This window comes from Necator americanus, chromosome V (genome assembly GCF_031761385.1).
Source record: "Necator americanus strain Aroian chromosome V, whole genome shotgun sequence".
Lineage (NCBI taxonomy): Eukaryota > Metazoa > Nematoda > Chromadorea > Rhabditida > Ancylostomatidae > Necator > Necator americanus.
Genome location: NC_087375.1, coordinates 35360058 through 35383208, shown reverse-complemented (window position 1 = coordinate 35383208; position 23151 = coordinate 35360058). Strand labels below are relative to the sequence as shown.

Here is a 23151-nt window from a genome sequence, read left to right as displayed (position 1 = left end):
AAATCAAAAAGGAAGTTATCTCAGGCTTTACTAAGTGTAGATTCGAAGAATTCGATAAGCTTCTTTGAATGTTTTTTGAGCCACATTATCCTGTGCTGGGCCTCTTCTATCCGTATATTTATAATGTTGAACTGTTGAAAAGTGGGAGTGAGTTCTCGAAAGTGTTTCACCTAAAAATGGATGTGAAAGACTTTTTTTGCATAAACCGAGTGTTAATGAATAAATAAAGTTGACATCTTTTTTTCAACATATGATCCATGTATTACCAGTGTGACTATTACACAGAATTAAAGGCATCACCCCACGAACCTGAGGTGGTACGGATTTCAGGTGGAGTATTCGTATACGGGATAGTAAATTATGGAGAGGGGGGTGATTCCGTACATTTCTTCCTAATTGCCGTAAAAAAAACGACCCGGAAGATGCGGCGCGTGCACAAGGCTGGCGCGCTCCAATCGAACTCGTTGTAGAAAATAGCGCACCGGAGCGCTCGAAGCCGTTTCTTCCGGGCGATTTTTTACGGCAACTAGGTATAGAAATGGACGAAATCACCCCTCTCTCCATAATCAACGATCCCGTATACGGATACTCCACCTAAAATCCGTACCACCTCAGATTCGTGGGGTGATGCCTTTAAATGTACGAGCCAATATTTGCGATGGACGTGCCATGTGCGTGAAAAGAGGATTGCAGTGTGCTCCAGAATAGGATGGATTCTATGTCACTCAATTTTTTTTTCTATATCTTTCTTAAATAGCTTATTCTTTTATGTTTCCTACAGGTAACGTTCTGAGTATTCAAACAGAGGCGGTGCCTTTGTTTTCGAGTTCTCAACACAAACGAATGGGAGAAGTGCTTCTTCTCAAAATTTGCCTTGACTCTTTTTCTTATCTTCCTTTGTTTGGAAAAAATCTGGGGTGTTTTAAGTAGCGAGTTTGTTGATAATTATATTTACGTTGCTGCGATGAATAAGACTCATTGTCAAATCGAACAGAAAACAGAAAAGACAAACAGTGTGTATAAATTCCGCCTTACCAGCATTATCTGGATATTCGAATGAACTGATCTGAGACATGCACTAATCACTTTTTGCAACTGGGAATCATAGTCTTTTAATCTAAATCATATAAACAATATATTTAATCTTAGTTTTTCCTTGAGACGTGTGCACGTACCTGTCATAAATTTCTTCCCAATGTTCAAGCAAGAAATTGGTTAAGAATTCGTTTGAAAGTGGATTCCTTGCAACTTCGTTAAACACAACAGGAATAAGTTGTGTTTGAATATTTCCATTCTTGTCGATCGCTCTTAGAAGTGCGCTAAATTTTAAAAGATTTTTCGTTATTACCACGGTTCAGTTTTCTATATAGAAGAACAGGAATGCGTTAGATTTGTTTTCAGATCCGAGAATAGGTTTTTTGGAGAAGAAAACCAAAATTTGACAGCTAAAACAAGTAATGCAATCCAAGGAAACATTTTCATTAGTTTACGGTTTCTAAAATATAATAATAATAATAATAATAATAATAATAATAATAATAATAATAATAATAATAATAAAAACAAATGATAAAAAATCAAAACAAATTTTACGTCCATTAAAGGTAGTATACAGAAATGAAAAATGAAGATAATAAAGTGAATTTTCTATAAACTTTAGAACATGTTTCTTTAATTAGAAAGGAACTATCAGAACTTGTAGAAGTTCATTTGATTTCAAACAGACTCTGCACCCGCTGTCAAACAACACCTACTCGAGTAGCGGAGATCAGAATCTGGGTGAAGTCTTACAAGTCCCTTTTTTTTTGCTAGAAACAACAGCAGAAAACAAATAAACAGGGCTCTTAGGAAGAGAATTGTGCGTGACAGACTTTTTTTACACGTATACTCAGTCTTTCTTTGTCTAACAACATTAGCGAGTTATGGTATCGTTCCGTTTTGCAGGATAGCAGAAAGGATTCTGCAGGCATCTTCAGCAAAGATATAAAGTTTACAACAGAACTGAGGCAATCACTATGTTTTCAGTATAACAACATTTTCAACTAACGTACAGCTTCAATTCTTCAATATTTTCCACGCACGTCATTCCTGAGATAAGATTTCTTTTTTCCTCTTCATCTTCTTCTATGTCGTACAAAGCCTTTATCTGGAACACAACTTTTCTCTTTTCTTTTTTTTAAAGATCAGTTGTTGGAAATCGCAACATGTAATCGATGAGACAAAGGGCTGATTACATTATTTGTTCCCAAGCTGCACTTGGAAATATTTAAAGGCTATTTCTTCTTAATTGCCGTAAAGAACGGCCCGGAAGATGCGGCGCGTGCACAAGCCTGGCGCGCTCCAATTGAACTCGTTGTAGAAAATAGCGCGCCGTATCTTCCGGGCCGTTTTTTTTTACGGAAATTAGAAAGAAATGGACGGAATCACCACCCCCCCCCCAAATTTACGACTCTGTATAGGCATAACCCACCTGAAACCCGCACCACCCCAGATTCGTGGGGTGATGCCTTTAAACTTTGGAGAGGAGCAGTTTCATCTGGCGTGCGGAAAGTTAAAGAAAGAAATTATAGGCAAGCTGGATTTTCTTTGTGTGGGCTATTTCATGCTAGCAGTCAAAAACAAAAGAGTAGAATCTTAATGCTGCAACATTTTCAATTTTTATTTTAGTTCATCATTTTAGACAGAAAAAAACTTAGGCTTAGGTCGAGGGTAAGGGTACTTTTGAATTGGATCATAGTTATTTCGATTTTTCGCGGAAACACTTCGAAAACAGACCAATGCGGAGGTTCTCTTTCATTTCTGAAATACATAGAAGATGTCTCAAACAATCCTTTGCACGCAGGATAAATCGAACAGGAGGAAATCAGTAGATGATTTTTCTAATTTTCTAACTAATTCGATACGCGAAAATTGCCAGTGATTCTGCATGCTGTTTCGCGCAACCGGGTTTTTCTCAATTTTCACGGATTTTAGTAGGTGGAAAGAAATCAGCACACAGAATTTCTCAATTCTCCCAACATATTCAGCGCCATTTCGCAGTATCTTAGTGGCTAAAACGACCTAACCCTCACATTTTTGCACAAAACTCGTTAGCTTCTCATTCTGCAGCGCTTGCAGTTAGGCAACACTACTGACGGAGTGTACTGTACTTAATTATCACGGACAAGCTGGAATGAGGGAGCACAATTTCAAAATTCGATCCATTTCTTGGGTTTGTTTCTATTTTGGGATTCGCGCTTTAAAATTTTATTCAGAAAATCTCGAGTAGGAGATTATCATCCTCATTAGCACCTTAAAGAGACACCCAGAAATTAGCAGGAGGTACAGGAAGGGAAGGAGACTCAAGCTTACTAGAATTATGCAAGGAGAGCAACGACAATCACTGAATGAATGGTCCAATAACAGACGCATTGGAAGCATTAGAACGAAGAAACGAATGTTATGAGATACATAGCTTTTCATTTAAAAAAAGTTGAAGGGCGCAGAGAACAGATTCATCGCTTTTCTGCCCGATAGAAAGTACAAAAAAAAATGCATAGCACTATAATTTTCTATAATTAGAACAAAATAACTGACCTTGGTTATTGCAGCACTTCCCAACTGTTTTACTCCTTGACAGTAAGTGCACCCCCGAAAATGTTGTGAAATTCTAAAGTAGATATTTTCAAGTGACGGAAACAATAATGAATATAGTCTGTTGTTAACCACCTGACACATTGACTGGCTTTTTTGCTTTTTGTGCATCGACCAAGGACTTCTTTTTCAAAAAGTGATCGAAAAGTTGAGGAACAGTTGTTTGAATTAACTTCACAAAATGATTCGACTAGAGAAGAAGCAATTTTCCTTAAATGAAACAGTTTGATTTTTAAGAGCACTAAATCGTATCACTGAAAAATTTCCCTGAAAATTTAATTGTTCTTGTTTATCAAATTGATTTCACAAATTCAACTCACATTTCTAGAGAAGATGACTCTTCTTCGGTACTTTTTCTCATGTGGTACTGTGGAGATTTGTCCGTGCTCGGGCCACCATTTTCAACCGTTTCAACTTCACGACTTATGTACTTGGAATAGATACTGTTGTAGCTTTTTCGCACTAGTTTGTTGTAGAAAAGCTAAATCTGCATTTAAGGGGAGTGTTTGATGATGAAAGAATGTTTGAATATGTGCAAAACAGTTACGCTGATCAACTGATTTTCCCTCATGCCGCCGAAGAATATCTTCATAGTTCTGAATGCTGAACTTGCAGCGCTCACCACAAGAAGGTCCTATAAATGATACATCTTAAGTTTTATTTCTTCAAAATTGGTGGTGAAAATTACATCAAAATTACAACTTTTTAATTACATTAAAAAATTACATCTGCTGATAGAAAGAATGAGGGTGTCCCGATGCTGCAAAAGAAACGTAAACAGAGTTCATTAGGAGTAAGAACTACATAAATCTCCGAAATAGAAATAATAAAAATTAAAATAATCAAAGGTATTTCACATCTTAATCATCACTCTCTTCTAGAAAACAATTAAGAAGCTATTTTTCATCTCCGCAGAGAGCACGGTATTGAGCTCTGACATGTTTATTACATTTTCAACTGACTTTTACTCATTAAAATGCACATTAGGATAAAATTCTGTTTTGCTTTTCGTTAACTTCGAATGCGCACGTTCAGCAATTAATTAAGTAATGCGCTGCGCCTAACTCAATTCAGTACATTCAATTCCTTGACGAAGTTTGGTCAACTCCATTGCCAATGAACTGAAGCAGCGAGACTACCTAGCCGCCATTCGCCCTATCATATAGTAAAGATCGGGAAATTGATTAGCACCATTTACCCGAATGGAAAAGTTTAAATGCATGAGAGTAAGTTGCTTAGACAACTGTTAGGCTACTTTTGCCCCGAGTTGTGAGGAACAAGAAGCTTCAAGTGCTGTTAGGGCTTCACCGAAGTAGTCACAGAAAACTCTATTTGCTTCTTTGGTCACTTAATAAGGAGACCTCCCGATAGCCATTTCCAAGCTATCTTGAGGCTGCTCTCAGACTCAAAGTGGAAGAGCCACAGAGTCGTAGAAGAAAATTTTGCTCAGTGGAAGTTGCTAATGGAAGATGTGAGGAAACTTGGCGTTGACAGGCAGTTCAGCCGAAACGTAGACTTACGTCCTTTGCTGAACAGCGATGGATGGATGGACTCCATACGAGCTCTAGCTGAAGATCGAATAGGATGTGTTTAAAGGCATTATATCATGAAATTGATGATTTTAAGTTTTCCTCAACAATATGTCACGCAAGCAAGCGCAGGCATACGCAGCTCTCCTCCCACCGAGATGTAGAACAGTAACCCGTTATGATTGTCCGCTTCCTCAGTGATGCAGCGTCAATGCCTGCCTTCTCTTGAGAGATCAATTTTGTGGCATGATGTCTATAAGGATCACAAACCCTTGCAAGAATCTCTTCATTTTCAACCATAATCGAAGAACAAGCCAGCCAGCTAGCTCAACCAACCACTCACTAGCTGATATTGGATGAAATCAGTAATTCAGATGCGTCATCTTAGTCGCAAAAAAGAACGATTATGGCTAGCTTCTCTGAATTTTTATGTCCACCCATAGACAGATCTCGGATAGGGAAATTGCTTCTATAACGTTGATAATCCTCAGATTTTTTGGTGAATTTTCTATATATTGAGGACGAATAGAGCTATATCACACCAGCGAGAGGCTTTATTATAGGTTCTCGGCTCCATCGGGGTACGTGTAAAGAGGGTCCGGCGGAATTTCGAGCATGCCTCGGTCATTCCTCGTCAGAGCAATTAGCGATGGTGCGTGTCCTAAGGAAATTCACTTTCGTTGGTACCTAAATAGCTGACTCTGCTTACCTACCGCTAAGCATACGCTGCATCACCAGCTAGGATATAATTCACGAGCTACTAAATTGTTTTGGAGAATGAAACACATTCACTGCAATTTTGTGACGTGATCTCAGTTTTGTGAATCGTACCAGAAGCAAGAGAAATCCTCACGTGAAATATGAGATAAGGATGTATCTGATAGCTTCAAATTACGTAAGTAAAAACTTTTGTTGAAACGGGGAAATTCCAGCTTTCAAAATTAACGGTTATCAGCATTATCGTTATCCTGTAACTCCCAAGCTTTCTTGTTGCCTAATTTATTTCTGGACAGAAGGACCTTCTGTATTTCTGACTTGAACTTACAGGAAAAAAAAGAGTTTAAATTTGGTAAGATTTCTATACTTTCTGAAGATGATATAAAGACAAACTCACTCCCTTTCTTTATTAGAGCACCATACAAAACCCCATGTACTTCTATCTAACACTATTATTCTTCGAATTATTCGGTAATTTCGACAGCTCATACCACTTTTCTTTGCATATTTTCTTGTAATTACGTTGTTCTCTGCGTTTCTCGGAATATAAGAACATCTACGACGGTTGTCTGCGTTTTCGTGAACGACTGGAGCGTGACCTCTTCGAGGTATGTTCGCGTATCCGCCGGCATATCCACTGTGCACGTTATGTCTCGGAGGCGTTCGCGGAGAATCCGCCGAGACCCTCTTTACCGTTCCACGCTCCATCGAGCATGAGGTCGTAAAGAACGGGAAACGGTAAAAAAGGTCCCGGCGGATTCTCCGCGAATGCCTTCGAGACATTAGGTGTCCAGTGAATATGCCAGCGGATACGCGAACACACCTCGAAGAGGTCACGCTTCAATTTAGTAGAAAGTGAATTATATCCTAGCCGGTGATGCAGCGTATGCTTAGCGATAGGTAAGCAGAGTCAGCTATTTAGGTGCCAACGAAAGTGAATCTCCTTAGGACACGCATCATCGCTAATTGCTCTGCCGAGGCATGATCGGGTCATGCTTGAAAATTTGCCGGGACCCTCTTTTCACGCACCCGTAAAGAGCAATCCCGTAATTGTATTCCATTTCAGTGAATAATTGACGACTTCGCGTTTGCTCAATTGACAAATACCTAGAGCCACTTTCCTATTTACGGATGTAGTCAAACTTTTGATCGAAGTGGTGATTTTTGCAACCTTTCACAAATATTACCCACTGTCCTCCTCTACACCTCTCTAAGACGATGAACCAGTGTCAGCGACTCAAAAATACTTGTTTTCAAACGTTTGTTTTTCAATTCTTCAAACTCAAATTAACAGATGCAGCATGTTTACTCTACCACGAGAAGCTTCCAAAATGGAGCCACTCACTCACACAACGACAACCACTTATTAATTTCAAAAGACTCACCTTTTCTTTATTCAAATATTGCAAGAGCTCGAATACTGTTTTATAGTCTACCCGATCTATTAGAGCTGCCGCAAAAGCGTCCCTGATAATCGTATATCTTGTACATGGGGTGTAGATCTAGAAAAATCCGTTTTTTTTTTCAGACGTCTTTTTGTCGAGGTTTCCCTCTTTTTCTAATGATGCTACATCTTTTCAGGTTACATTATCGGTGTCCAACTACACTAACGTGACATCTAGTTTATCTCTTAACGGTACGATTTTTATCTCTTTATATTACACTCAGTTATAGTGAATACGGGATGAATATCATCGAATTTCATCTTAGTCGGCTTTTTGAAAACTATAAAAGACGACATGCTCCTGCGACTCATGATTCTTTCGAATTCCTGACTTGACCAAAAACTTCCGAAGTTCTCTGGTATACAAAATTTTGAGAAAAATAAGGCATCAGACGCAAAATAATTGTTGTTGAAGATTTCTGTCATGCCTGCGCACGGCTTTCGCAATAGGCGCGAGGACGGGAATATCAACCTTCCTACTGTTGCTGTCTTACTTTTAGCTAGTATAGAAAGGCCGGCAACCAGCGCTGCGGGTTCCAGCCCTACTTTGTCACCCCTTGCATATACTCCGAGTTTGAGTTGCATCTCATGTTAAAATTCAGCTTTGCAATGAATTTGAATTGCTCTCTTCGATGTGATTTTGAAAGCGACCATCTGGGTTGGTTGGACGTGCTCCTGACGAATGGCATCCGCAGCATCATTTATCCATCTAGGCTCGGCTGGGATCTAGGAGTTAGGTCCAGCCGAATGTCATACACGTTGCCATTCCACCGACCTTTTTGTATCATGGTTCTTTGTTAATGTTAATATTTGTATTGCTGCCATGCATAGCCGTTTGCCATGTAGCCATCTTGTACTGCATGTTATGAGGATAAACCATCTTGTATAATAATCGCATTATTGCATTGTACTCCTGAGAACGGAAGATAAGGGATAGTGGGCAGCTCAGCTCAGCGCAGCGGCAGCCGTGATAAGGTCACGCCCACCGATTTTCGCTGCTCTTCCTCGGAGCAGACCCGTAGCACGAAAAGTTCTAAGTGGGTGCTAGTAACGCTGTTTCCGTTTACGACTAGAGATTCTTAACGGATAGATCTTTCTCGGATCTCTCTCATTTGCACAACCATATATAAGGTATGGGGTTGGGTGTAGCGCAGTCGGTAAGAGGTTCCGCTTCTTGTACGATCGATCGAAGGTTCGAATCCGCCCTAGTGCCCACTAAGCCTTTCATCCCTCCGAGGTCGATAAATTGGTACCAGACCTGTCTGGGAGGATAAAAACACTGATTTGACACATCGGCTAGCCACTGCGCAAACCTCAAATGATTCTGAATTGAAGTGAACGTGGGTGGGCATCCCAAGCGGAGTGATTAACGCCAGACACTTTAGCCTTTATTCTATTAACGCCAGACACTTTAGCCTTTATATATATATATATATATATATATATATATATATATATATATATATATATATATATATATATATATATATATATATATATATATATATATGAGGTATGAAGTTGTTCATCTGGAACTAAAAACAATAAATGGTATCTCATCTATTGTTTTGAATTCTAGAAAAACAACTGTATCGAATAATTCATTTATGCACTCGGAATTCGTGAAAGTCAAGAATTGAAGAATTTCGAGTGTATAAATGGATTATTCAGAACAATCCTTTTGCAAGACGTGCCGTTATAAAGAGTTACGAAAAAGTTTCACCGAGGATGTCCAACTGACCTCATGGTTTTTGACAAGTTGTTTTGCTATCTTTTTCCAACCGTGGTCGTCATAATTTTGAATGAAGTAAGCTCGCCTGTCGGCGTTAATAACGATAGGCGGATCACTGCTTTCCATCTGTATATACAACGGTTCATCTGAAATAATTAAGTATCAAGAAATATTTTGACTACTTTGTCCTATGCGTTTTATTTTCTGTTCATAACGACAGTGCCCTTTTTCTCTTTGTGAAATTATGCATCGTTTCTCTGCGTTATTATCTCTGAAACGAACCATATCCTGATATTTTTTGGAGAGACTGTTTGAATAGTTTGAGAGGAAAACATCTTTAATTTTTACAACATCACAATTCTGTGTTTTATCGTAAGGGTCTTAGATTGCCTTGTTGAATACGATTTGGACCACTGGCTTCCAAAATCGAATTGAAATTAATACCCTTTACGTTTTAATAAGTTTTATTAATTGTTCGTCCAGAAAAGGTGATTTGTTGAACTTCAGTCAGAGAGTTGACTTTTTCGACCTACGAGGAAATAATGAAACGATCAAAAAAGTCTGAATTATTGTAAAGAATTCTCTAACCTTTCTTTAACCATTTGTGATACATTTTCTCATTACCCCACTGATACCACAAAGGAACATCCCATTTGTACCTGAAAATGTGAAATATCTTAGAATTTGTGTTTCGAATAGTTCTGGATCGTTATTACCCGTAATTTGAAGATCTATATTTTTGTTTTTCAACTGCATGAGGAACTTTCATGTATCTTTCCTGTCTTATCTTCAGCGTGGTAGAGTTCAACTGCTCTACAGTCACAAGTGGAAAACCCATCTGCAGTTAACTTTTTTTGTAAAAAAGCATGGAAAAACAAGTTAAAAAGTACCAATAAAAAAAACCTGTTTGGACCACTGGCTTCCAAAATCGATCATATTCAATTTCATCCCGTCAGGACCTATGGTTCCGCCAACAACATCGTCGAAAGACTGCCACAGGTCATTAGCACGTGTATTTTTGAACGAGAATTTTTTAAGGTAGTGCTGAAATCAGCTTAGAATTTTGAATTCTTTCGCTTTCCTAGATATTTTTTTTCCAGCCTTATGATTGAGTTGGCAGATCTTGAACTGACTTTTCTAAATTTTCTAATAATCCGAATGGAGGATAGTTTTTGAATAACGTTGAGTAACTGACTACTTCTTTTTCATTGGTGAAAAAAAAAACACAGGAATAGCTGTTAAATGAATTTGAGGAGTTGTCGATAGGATCGATGAAAATTACTCATTGAAGGCATCACACCACGAATCTGAGGTGGTACAGATTTCAGGTGGAGTATTCGTATACGGCATAGTAGATTATGGAGAGGGGCTGATTCCGTCCATTTCATCCTAACTACCGTAAAAAAACGGCTCGGAAGATGCGACGCGTGCACAAGGCTGGTGCGCTCTAATCGAATTCGTTGTAGAAAACAGCGCGCCGGAACGCTCGAAGCCGCATCTTTCGGGCCGTTTTCTACGGCAATTAGGAAGAAATGGACGGAATCACCCTCCTCTCCATAATCTACGATCCCGTATACGAATACTCCACCTGGAATCCGTACCACGCAAGATTCGTGGGGTGATGCCTTTAAAAGTGTTGATCGTTTGATTTTTGTTTCTTGGCCACCATGTCTTGTCTCTTGACATAAAAATCGAATATTTTTTAAAAACATTTTTATGTAGACGCTGGTTTAGTACACATCGTGGCGAGGAAACTGCTTCAAAGAGATATATATCTCCTGTCAAACGCAATCATAGGCAACTAAGTCACCTCGTTTCAATAGTTTGATGAAAATTAATCGAACTGGAGTGTTTTGTTATTATTCAAGGAAATTTGTTAACCTCACGGATTTTTGCCGCTTTTTATGCAGGTGTTGGTGAAAAAAATCATCTACCAAGCCAATAAATGTAGTATACTCTAGAATTTAAATAGCATACAGTCATTGCTCTTCTGAAGTTTTCCTTGCCAACCAATTCATGTATCATAGAAATGATACAGGCTCCTCGATCGTAAGAAATCCCGTCATATGATTCACGTATCTCCACTGGCATGTCTATAACAGATGAAAGCGGACGACTTGCAGCAAGGGAATCCAGTGCCATTGAATAATCGAAAGAATCGAGAAGTCCTCTCCTACTCTGAAGAAAAAGATGAGATTTAGAAAAAAAAGATATGATGAAGCACATATACAAAAATACAATCATATTCACTAACAATTCGCATGTTCCTGTTGTCATCCAGTATCATTTTTTGAAAATATCTTGCAAAACCTTCTTTAAGCCATAATTCATCCCACCATTTCATAGTCACCAAATTGCCAAGCCACTGAATGTTATTGAACGTTTTCTTAGCGGTTCTTAGATGTGTTTTTTTCGGAATATTTTATTGTCATTTTACAATTGCATTCTACAATTCACTGAATTCAATTCTCTGATGATACTTGACGAGAGTTGCTGGTTCATGGAACGCTCACTGAAAGCAGCTTATCACAATTTTGACAGTGCGAAACACGGCGTAGAGTTCGGGTAGTAGATTTCGAAACCCAGCGTGGTTCCGCTTATCTTTCCTTAATCGTCGTGAAAAAAATCGTCGGTGGCGCATCGCAACGGGTTGATTAACGTCAGACACTTTATCCTCCTTCCATTAAGATCGTGACAATACGTAGTGTTTACTGCTCTCATAATCCTTTATGTTCACAGTAGGATCCTTACAAAATCGGACCTTTTTTTCTCAGTTCCACTTTACTTTTTGTTTCTTTTTGTTTGCGACTTTTGATTGAATTTTGCTTCATATAAATTATGGAACTAGGGAAATCAAGTAGTGTATAGAATACGGCTTATTTCGCACACTCTCTTTCTTTTAAGAATTTCAAAAAATCCACGGAAATCCCTCACTAGAGGGATCACAGCCATCTAGTCGCGAGGGTACCTGCAGTGTCCCCGGGTGGCGGATAAGGGGCTAATCGCGGACCAAAAGCGACCCTGTGCTTGCCCAGAGACGCATGTGGATTCAGGGGATGGACTCCCTGTTTCAGCTGAGCCAGGACTGACTCATGACATCCTTGTATTCCGCACGTCGGTCCGGCCAAAAGCCTGCAATCAAGTGACCGGGAGGTGCAATGGAGGCTGTTTGGAGTCGCCTCCAACAAATAAGCTCCACATGTCCACTGCGGGAAAACGGAAGTTCCCCAAAAACTCTTATGACTAGAGGCTTGCAACCTGCCAATGGGTTTTAAATTTTTTTGCGTGTCACAGTAATAGAAAAGAGTCTCCTGATTCCAAAGGAAAGCCTGGTACGGTAGCGCCAGGAAGGACGGGGTTGCAGGAGTCATATAGGCTCCCGAAACGGAAAAGGACTAGTATGAAGATCTGTACTTATAACGCACGTACGCTTGCATCGGAAGCGACCATCGAAGATCTGATGATGCAAGCCAAGAAGATTAAGTGCTATGCTGGTATTTATGCGCAAATACGAGTTTACAGAAAGTTTTAGATGAGCAATACTGTTGGACACGAACACTGGAATTTTCTCATAAGAAATATGCTTAAGGGACCAAGTGAATGAAATGCAGAAATACCAGAGTTTTGTTTTTTTGTCGAGTCACCGGTAACTTTAAAGGAAATAAAATGAAAAAAAGTAGTAAAATAGTCAAGCACTATAGTCAAGAAAAAAAAACAAGACGAAGACAAGAGAAACGTCAAAAAATAAACGAAGAATAAGAACGCTGCAGCTGTTGATTGTAATGCTAGCAAAGAATTTTGAAAAATTGCCAAAAAAAAGTACTTGGTGAAGCAGCTCATGAGCTATAACGCTTCCTTCAGTCCAACCTTCTTTTGCTGACACTCTTTCTAATAATATAAGCTTTGGCCTAAAACAACAATAACAGTGGGAAATATTTTGGGTACCCAAAAATCAAGGAGAAATACCTATATGTTGTCAAACCCCAGTTTTCCATCGCACCTGCAGAGAAATCTGGCACTGCTACAAAATCTGAAAATTGTGGTTTCCATTGCTCAATACTTTCGAAGTGTAGACAGATGTGTTATTTGTATTCTATCAAATTGCACCACAGCAGTAAAAAGGTTATTGGATTTAAAAGTATGTTAACTAACGTTCTGGAAAGTTTCTTGTCCAAAATTTTAAATAATAATACCAACAAACTTCGGGAAACGTGGCAAAAATAGCTTTGAAACCTGCCGAATTTTAACGGTGATGAGAAGCTGCCACCAGATTTGCACAGTTCATGGTTCGAAACTGCAGGATGAAAAGTTCCACTGTATTTGTGTGATTGATAGTTTGGCAACGCACCGGGCCATTCATGCCTTTTTTGGGGAACGGTCAAGAGGTACCCGTATAATGTGCCGCCACGTACGCAGGAAGCCAATGAGTGTCAATAATTGCCCCTTCCCTGAAGGCCTATCCCCTAGATACACAGGCCTCTGTTCGCCACTAATATACACAACCTGTCCTACTGATTTTATGCAGCGAATAGATAGAAATGAGGTAAAATGTAGAAAGGAGTTTAAAGAATGTATACAAAGTAATAGGGACATAAAGTCGCTGTTCATACAGCTGTTACCTACAATACAAAATGTTTGGCGACTTGGATTCGTCAATGCGCACTGCTTAAACCAAAAGCTGTAGCGGAACCCATGTGCGGCCTACGCAGTGACTTGGAGAACCCAACCGGTGTATGAAGTTAGTGTTTTTGTTCTTGAAGAAGAGTGGGGAGCAAATTTCTCGACCTGTAAGGGGTATGATAATAAAAAAAGTACATTTCCGCTACGGCTTTTGGTTTAAGCAGTGCGCATTGACGAATTCCAGAGAAATTGATAGTCGTCAAACACTTTGTATTGTATGGTCTTGGAAAAACGTTCGGAGAACTGTAGGTGTAGCTACATACAGGTGTAACCCTTAAATGTAGCTACACCTGTAGTTCTTAGAATACACCCATTTCTTTTCTTACTTGGGAATAGCACAAATTGCGTTTGCAGAAGACTGAGGTTGTAATCTTTGATTTTTCTTCACACATACCTAATAACATGAGAAACATCAAAATTTTTCGTCGAGCACCATCCGCCTTAAAGGATAAAGGATAAAGTTTCTGTCGCTAATCAATCCGCTTGGGATGCGCCCCCCGCGTTCACTTCAATTCAGAATCGTTTGAGGTTAGCGAACGTGTAACTGGCCTATAAAATGACTTGTGATGTGCCAAGTCAGTGTTTTTATCCTCCCAGACACGTCTGGTACCAATTTATCGACTCCGGAGGAATGAAAGGCTTGGTGAGCACTAGAGCGGATTCGAACCTCCGATCGATCGTGCAGGAAGCGGAACGTCTAGCCGCTAAGCACCATCTTATCTAAACCAATAGGTACCAATTTGAGAAGGTTCGCTTTCTAAGTTTCACTTTGCTGCACAAATTTTTCTATATTTCTAAATTTTAATTTACAAACTTTCAACTTCTAACATAGCAGTGACAAAGACGGCTAGAAAAACTGCAAACAACTAACCAAATCCTATCAAATACAAATTTTAAACTTCAGAAAAAAGCAAAGGGGTGTACCAAACCGGATAGTAGAATGTCACGAAGGAGCAGAACACTATGGCATAGATATAAAAGGGATAGAGCCTATGACCCATTGCTGCGGTGCCGAACTCGATAAAACGGAACTATATCACTGAACCTGAGCAGCTCTAAACTCCTAGTTCTACTCTGCAGCGTCACCATATCTTTAAACACGTGAGATTTTAGCAACGATGCGCGAACATACTTTCCTAAACCCGTATGAGCTGCCAAATCTGAACCAGCTGTTAGAAAACATCGGACAACTGGTACACCAACAACTATGTATATTCCGCACTTTTCCCTCGATTCATTTATTAAACATTGTTTTTCATGGTTTTTTTTTCTGTCTTTTCTGTTAAACTAACCTTGTTTCATGACGACATCATCGATACCAAAATATTTCTCCAACGTTTCCATAAAAATGATTGCTGCTTTTAATCCACGTTTTCTCTCGTCTGCGTTGCCAGGAGGGGACCACACTCGAAACTGAAATTTACTTTTATTCTGTTTCTAACTAATGGTGCCCGACAAAATTCTTACCCTCACGCCTCTATTCGTGTGAGCTTCGTCGAATTCATATTCTGACACAAATATAGCAAGGAGGTACGAAGACATAATAGGTGTCTGCCGAAATGTTGACACTTTCCATTTTCCATTTGGCTCCCTGAAGTGTTCCAAAATACAAATGTTCTTCAAAAATACTTTATCGGCTTTGTTGAATTGTAGCACGACAGCTAAAGTGTCTAGCATTTCTACAACTTGATTCTGAGACCACTTATTCGAAAACTCGTACTTAACTCTTACTACGTATACTTTCCGAGTTAGAATAAGCTAATAATAAAAAATTTTCTCACTTACTGTTTCGGAAATTTCTCGAACATTACATTGTAGAGTTAATTAAACAGACAAACAAGTTTTCTCACTAAATGTCGACGAAGTCAACGTAAAATAATGAATTTGGATTTGATACAGATCCATTGCGTGTGGTTGAAGGATGACTTGTTTTGCACATTTTCGTTGTTCATCATCTTTATCCTCCATGTGGTGCATAGAAGATGTTGGTAGCACAATCGAGGCCTTTTTGGCGTTTAATAAAAGATTATTAGAAACTAGTGTCCACAATCTTTACAAGTGAAGTCCCGCGTGGCAGAGGACAAGTCCCTATATTCCGGCTAAGACAAGTTCATTACACTAGGAGATATTACAGAACCTACTCTTGACCTACATAATTTAAGAATAGACACCGTCAACGTCGACCATTCACTACCCATTCATCTTTTTAAAAAGAATTAATCTTAAGAACAAGGATGTAATGACAAAATTCTCAATTTCTGAATGGGTGAATACCTTTCCACTTCTCCAATTCCTAATTCAAATTCCAAGTTTTTTTTTCGAATAATTCAAATATTTTTCGGATAGTGTTCAGAGAAGAATCCCTGGGAGACTATCCTACCGACCAAGTATTTCAGAAATACATTTGCACTCAAAGATTTAATAGCATTGCATATTCTGTCTCATTTTGAGGCACCTTTCAGTGTTTTTATTAATTTTATCCTCTGACGTACAAGAATTAACCTCCCCCAAAACAAAAAGAAATCCGGCATAAAACGGCATTCGCTTTTTCTTTTGTGTTTTTTTACATTTAGTTCGAAAGAATACAATGCTATGTAGCGCAACCCACGTAGTTTCACTGATTTCAATCCCATTGGAAAGTGCTGTTGTTCCCTTGGGATGGATTACGGTAACATTCCATGTTGCCTTATATTCTGGTTCATCGAAGCAAGGCACCATTAGACGTGCCTCTGCTGATTCAAACTGCGTCACGGCAGCAATTCTGAAAGAAAATGATTGAACTAAAGAGTTACCCATATTAGTTACTTTACCAAAGAGTTATTTGTAGCAAGTAGCTATCGTTCAATGATAGATCTCATTCTATTTGCCTTTTCTGCTACGTGAAAGATATCTCGATAAAGGCTAGTGCATAGCGCTGATCAGTCTCTCTAGGAATGCCCTTAGGCGTTCAACTTCAATTCAGAATCGTTTGAGGTTTATGAACGCGTAGGAAGCCTTACAACAATTGCTACTGGCGAGCCGGTGTATCAAGTCAGTGCTTTCATTACCTCATACAAGTCTGGCACCAATTTATCTACCCCAGAGAGATGAATGACTTGCTTTGCCCCAGGTGTGGCATTAAATGGGATATATTGCTTGACTAAACATCATAAGATACAAATATTTTAAGTTTTACAAACTGCCACAAATATAATTGAAAATGTTGAATCGTTTGTGGGATTTTAGAAGTTTAAAAATAATAATTTCTCAAATAAAAGGCAAAAGAGAAGTGAAAAATCTAAAGAATTCCCTCAAAATGCTTTAGTTCCCATTGATTGAACTTAGTGAGCATATATCAATATTATATTTGCGTTTTAGTTACCTCATCTCAGGAATTATCCATCTTTGACTTAACTGCCTGCACATTACAGCTATCAGAAAAATATAGCACATCATAAAGAGTGTCAGTGAAGCTTTACCGTAAGGACTGCAGCAAAATAATCCGAATCTATTTTCTCCTAGTTTAAGATATGTTATAAAAATATTCAGAGTAGGGGACCTTTAAACGTCATCTATGGCTACACTTGCTCGTTTATACAGCTAGTTCCAAAATAACTGGTGTATATATGTATTTTTCTATAATTTGTGTGTCATATAATAAAAAAAAAGTTAGTAGACTTCCCATACTTCTCATTTCTTTGCGAATCGTAGTAGGTAGTCCTATACAATCCTTTGAGCATATCGTTCACAATACCTGTGAAGATCACCTAAAATTATGGATGATAAAATAGACAAAACTTGTCCAGAAACTAGAAACAACTGAGAGTCTCAAGACCTGGTTCCTAGCGCCTCCTGTCTCAAGTTACTGCTTTACAGATAAACTACACACTACACTAGGGAACAAAACAGAATTGTGTTGCTCCTGCTCTGTACTCATTTTATTTCAGTAAGTCTAGTCCTAAGACCACCATTAACTGAGTCGTTCTCACAAGGTTAGTCAGCTGTAGGGAAGAACAACATTTATTATGAAGAAGATAGTTTCCTAGAACTATGAGGGAACGTGGGAGTTTTAAAACCAGCAAGATGCACTTCTCTTTGAAAACTCCCGAACTGATTTGTCAGTGTGGAGCCTTAGGTGAGAAATAGCCTGCCCTGAACTCTTGTTTGAGCAAGCGAGGGTTTCCAGAAATGCAGTAAAAGAAAATCTTAGAAAGAGAAGAGCAACAGTGCGTACGAGGATCATTATTCCCAAAAAAAGTTACTCATTAAAGACATACCACGAATCTGGGGTGGTACGGGTTCCAGGTGGAGTATCCGTATACGGGGTCGTAAATTATGGAGACCGGGGTGGTTCCGCTCATCTCTTCCTGAATCACTGTAAGCAGCCGGCCACTGAATGCTGTTTTGTACGATGCCTTCTATTGCACCGCGCCACCCTTGCACGCGTAGCGTCTCTTACGGCCTATCGCGGCGGTCCGAATTGATTTTCGATGAATCGCAGGGTGCAGGGGGTGGAGCGTTGCTATAGATGACGTCGTACAAAACAGCATTCTGGAGGCGGCTGTTTGCAGTGATGCAGGGAGAGATGAGCAGGACTACCCCCGTCTCTATAATGTACGGCCCCGTATACGGATACTCCACCTGAGATCGGCAACGTCTCAGATTCGTGTTATGCTGCCTATAAGGCACTTGAGTTGAGTGATGCAGTAGGTTGAACAGATTTACGATGCACATTGTGATGAGTTCAGTGCAGAAAACGTATAGCTGCGATCAGTTCTAGAGACTGATTTAATGCAATATTAATTGAAAATCAACTGTCGTAAATGGCTGTAGTCGTGTCAAAACGATTTGAAGCTTGGTGCAATTGCGTAAGGAGGTGCCATCAAAGCTGTGTGGTGGAGATTGGGATCGAGGTGGGACCATACTGAACTGCGGCGATGAGTGGTGCTAACTAGGAATCGTGTCATTTTGACCCAACTGTAACTGGGGAATAGTTCCAAGAACTGCTTACAAACAAAACGAAACGTTAAATTACATCGGTTCAGATACCGAAACCGCACCTTCAGTTTCACATTTTGATTTGCTCGCAATGTCTTCTCTAGAACGAAAGCAACTTTCTCCAAACGCTTATCATCAGTTATTTTCGTGATTGGAACATGTACACCATCCTAAAATTCACAAATAATTGTTAAATGTTAGAGTCAAGCATAAAGAAGACTATAAAGAGTGAGCTTTCTAATCGGTGCATTTTTTCTATGTCAAAGTTCAAAAACCCAATTTTCAGGGAACAAAATGTCCATGCTCTTCCATATCATGTGATAGTGGAGGAGGAGTCACACGGCAAAAGGTCACGTCGTATTTTTGATGTACTTCATAAACATCTCTAGTTGTGAATGCAACTAAGCGTAACGTACCGCATGCGCTTGGCATTTTTCGGATAAAATGCCAATATCCTTCGAATTCAGAATGATTGTGTTTGTTGGTTCCAAAACAACAATATCAATATCCAATTCTCCTTCAGTTGTGAGATTCTTACTGGTTGGGAAGTCTACATAGAAAGGGAGGTAGACCTTGATTTTCAAATCGTACGATGCTGAAATAATTTAGAACTGTGAAAAAAATGCAATCCTCTTATATAGCTAGTTTAGTTCACGTAGTTTGAATCTTGTATCATGAGCGAATTTTTCTCTCGAGAACGAGAAAAGATGTGAAGACGTCAGAAATAACTAAGGTCACATAGAACAGCTGAAGAAAAGAGAATGCAAAGAGACAAAGAGAGGTTTGCTTCACGTAGCGCATTTAATATTGCTTACAAATTGTGTTGCCGGAAAATTTTTGTTCATTTCTTATAATACTTAATACTTCGCATATGGCGCTCAGCAAGCATATCGGACGGTAGTTTCGGAGGTCTTCTCGGTTACCTTCCTTATGGATAAAAATGGTTTGCGAGGTCTTCCTCTGGTCTGACATCCTTTCTCTCTGTAGTACAAGACGTCATGTGCGCCGCTAGAACTACATGAAGCGAATATCCACCACCTCGATGAAAGTCTGTTGATATAAAATCTTTGATGATATTTGTGGAAGACCTTCAAAAACCACAAAGTTTGGTCTTTCTTGTTCCACTCAATGTTGTTTTCAGCTAAGAATTCTAAAACTCGCAAAAATGGGATCAAAAACCCTGACGCACATCAGAGATGAATTCGCCACCATAAATTGTCATCTCTATCCATGTAGCATAAGAAAACGAATAGGTATTGTCGGAGATGATCCAAGAGTATAGGAATGCATCAGTGCAAAGGATCCCATCTAAATCCACCCAAGCGGCTGCGCTGATCGTCGTACTTGGGAGTGCTGCATCGCTATCAACCCTACTAGTGTTGTTTTGGCAAGATAGAAGGTTTTCAGCTAAAGCTATGCAGTGAATATCTATTCTGGTTTGAATTTCTCCAAAGTTGTTACTTGTTGTTGAACTGTTAAAATTCTAGGCCTGCATTTAAACCCTATTCCAAGGAACTACGAAATGCTGAATCCACTCTGTGTTCAAAGAGAGCTAGTTCGTGTGATCTTTCTAATCTGATTTTTCTTGAAAATACGCGACGTTGAAGAGGCTTTCCGAGATTCCCAAACTTATCAGTTGGATTTGAGCAGAGATCTCAAAGAATCTCTCTGCTCAAATCAACTATGGGTCTATCTTGCTTTGCGAGAACGATTGTTTCAGTGAGTTTTAAGTGGCTGAAACTTTTGTTGTTTTTCCTATGAATGTACACATAAGCAAAGTTGCATTGCGAACAAAAATTTTCTGTTTTCAAACCCTTGGAGAGATCCTCCCTGTCATTTAACTCGAAATTTGCGAACACAAGTAAAAGATTGTAAGAACAAATACTAGTAGTATTTAGTGAGTATGTCACCAAGTCATTATCTGTGGTTGTTCCTAACCAAGTTGGTCGAACTATTATCTCTGCTCTCACTAGCAGGCTAGCTTTCTACACTATGTCACCTCTCCTTGATGAAGTGGTGTGAAGTAACACAGGCGATATCTCATGTCGTATGTTTCTGTATGTTGTGTGCCGACGCACACATTCCACGTCACGTGCACATATATATCTCACGTCCACTCTTTGTGGATACTGTGCTTCACCTTGCACTGATGTATTTCGATAATTCTTTGGGAGATTAGTGAGCTTTCCAGCGGAGACATCAGTTTTGAGATGCCTGATGGGCCTGCCCTTAGTGGATTTGTGTTCCCCTCACACCGCTACCGTAATCTGCACTTTTAATTCAAGAACAATTTTGTTTCGTTCGTTAAAGGACAGTAACTACTATTATCCACTATAATAATTGCCTTAGAGTGCGGTCGCTCTGACCGCCACGTATAGAAGAATTGTCTTTTTTACAAGTTGGAATTGAAACAGAGCCTTATAAAGTGAAAATGTGAAGGGAGGTTTTCGAATGGTAATTTTTTCTGCTCTAGCATTAATGCTTCTCTTTCCTTACCGCACTACCCGACGGTTTGCATTTCAAACCAACCCACTTGGCTTTAGGTTTTTCGGAAGTCGTAGTTCTTGCATAGTAATGAGATTCGAAATATCCCTGCAAAAAAATTCTTCGGAATTTTGCAACGATAGTCCACAATTGCTTCGTTTTATAAAAACTAATCGAACGATTGCTTTAAAAATTCAGGTCTGTCATATCTTAAAAAAAAAACAAAGAATGTGAAGTTCAACTAACTTGCTTTGAGCGTTTTTATTTTGCTCAGACAAGCGGTGTTCGTACTCTAATCGAACGAACACATAAGTTACAAAGCAGGAAAATAAAAGAAGGCCAACTATGAGTATTGTAGAAACCAACATAAGAAGAGGGGTGCAGACAAATCCTCGGCTATTTTCTGCTGCTTCTTGCTCTTGTTCCTGAAACAATGCTAATATTTCAACATTATTTTTTTCAGTATTTCTTTGAGATGATCTCGGTTGGCACATCTATACTCGCGCTCAAGAATAGCAGCGGTTGAGAACCTTAAAAACCTTAAACGAAGTCCAAGTTCCTGGACAACTATATTTAAATCTTCTACTCGTACGATTTCTCCAAAAAAAAAGTGTCGTTTAAGCACAAGTAGCAGAACAGAGAAAGCGGATTTGACACTTTTGGAGGTTAGTGCGAAACAATACGAGCACATGAAAATCGACGCTAGAACCCCCTTAAAAGTATGACCCCACGAATCTGAGGTGGTACGGATTCAGGTGGAGTATTCGTATACGGGATCGTAGATCATGTAGAGGGGGGGAGGGGGGAGGGGGAGAGTTGATTCCATCCATTTCTTCTTACCGTAAAAAAACGGCCCGGAACATGCGGCTTCGAGCGTTCCAGCGCGCTATTTTCTACAACGAGTTCGATTGGAGCGCGCCAGCCTTGTGTACGCGCCGCATCTTCCGGGCCATTTTTCACGGCAATTAGGAAGAAATGGACGGAATCACCCCCTCTCCATAATCTACGATCCTGTATACGAATACTCCACCTGAAATCCGTACCACCTCAGATTCGTGGGGTGATGCCTTTCAGCTCGAAAGAGGAAGCTACTAACGACAAAGGCAACCTGCCCACCTTGCCTTCGCTTCTAATGCTGTCTCCCATTGTCACTGAATGACCACTGATGGCAAATGAACCAACCCTAGAATGATGTGGTGTTTAAAATAGTGTTTTTGTTTCTTTACTGCTCATTCCTTATCTCATTATTACATAGTGTTGGTCATAAACACCATTTCGACATTCTCAATCTTTTTGCTGGTTCTCAGAAATGACTGGTTGTTTATCTGAAACATTTTTGCCTTATTTACATTGACGATCAGAACGCAAAGAATGTATAATTTATCTAGTCTACACAACAATCAATTTTATCTTTCTTAGGGCTATTTTGGAATCAATAAGGCTAATTTTCTTCAAAGAAGTAGTTTTCACATTTGCGCCATACTCTATTGTTGTGTAACTCTGGAGGTTTAAACGAAGTTGATGGAATGCATCATAGAACAGAACAAAACTATAGCGGACCTTTTTCCCCTTCTTAATGAAAGCATGAGCGCTACTAAAGGCAGAGTATTATGAATTTGACGCACTACGGAAATCCGTAAAGTTTGGATTGTAGGTTACGAAACCCGCTGCCTTCGCTCAACTTCCTCTAACCGTAGTAAAAATGCGCGGATGTCGCCGTCTTTCCTACGAGCAACGTTAGAACACTCACTTTTGTGTGCGCTCCGGTCCCCTCAGCAGCATATCTGATCGTTTTACCTGGATACTTTTCTAGAGAAGTCTCACTGATCTTTGACCGCTCACTCTTGGATGAGGGGCGTGCACAGCTATAACGCACCCCAAGCTACCTCGTAGGAAAGAATGCCGTCTTCCACGCCGCCCTTTACGACGATTATAATAAGTCGAGCGGAGCCACA

The 23151-nt window shown here is 39.5% G+C and overlaps 1 protein-coding gene across 1 annotated transcript; it reads right to left on the bottom strand.

The window, feature by feature from the left end:
* Positions 1-20: 20 nt before the first annotated feature.
* RB195_016184 (uncharacterized protein) lies at positions 21-22978 on the bottom strand (the record flags this gene model as incomplete). Its single annotated transcript, XM_064207223.1, has 27 exons — positions 21-170; positions 1036-1117; positions 1176-1319; positions 2052-2146; positions 3577-3649; positions 3709-3843; positions 3954-4114; positions 4181-4267; positions 7265-7381; positions 9065-9201; positions 9644-9714; positions 9772-9893; positions 9959-10099; positions 11033-11233; positions 11310-11420; positions 12879-12963; positions 13022-13085; positions 15028-15148; positions 15203-15326; positions 16344-16496; positions 17402-17481; positions 18775-18882; positions 19129-19307; positions 21246-21304; positions 21443-21621; positions 22313-22379; positions 22947-22978. 27 exons carry the CDS (start codon positions 22976-22978, stop codon positions 21-23), a joined length of 3078 nt encoding a protein of 1025 aa, XP_064063104.1.
* Positions 22979-23151: the final 173 nt, after the last annotated feature.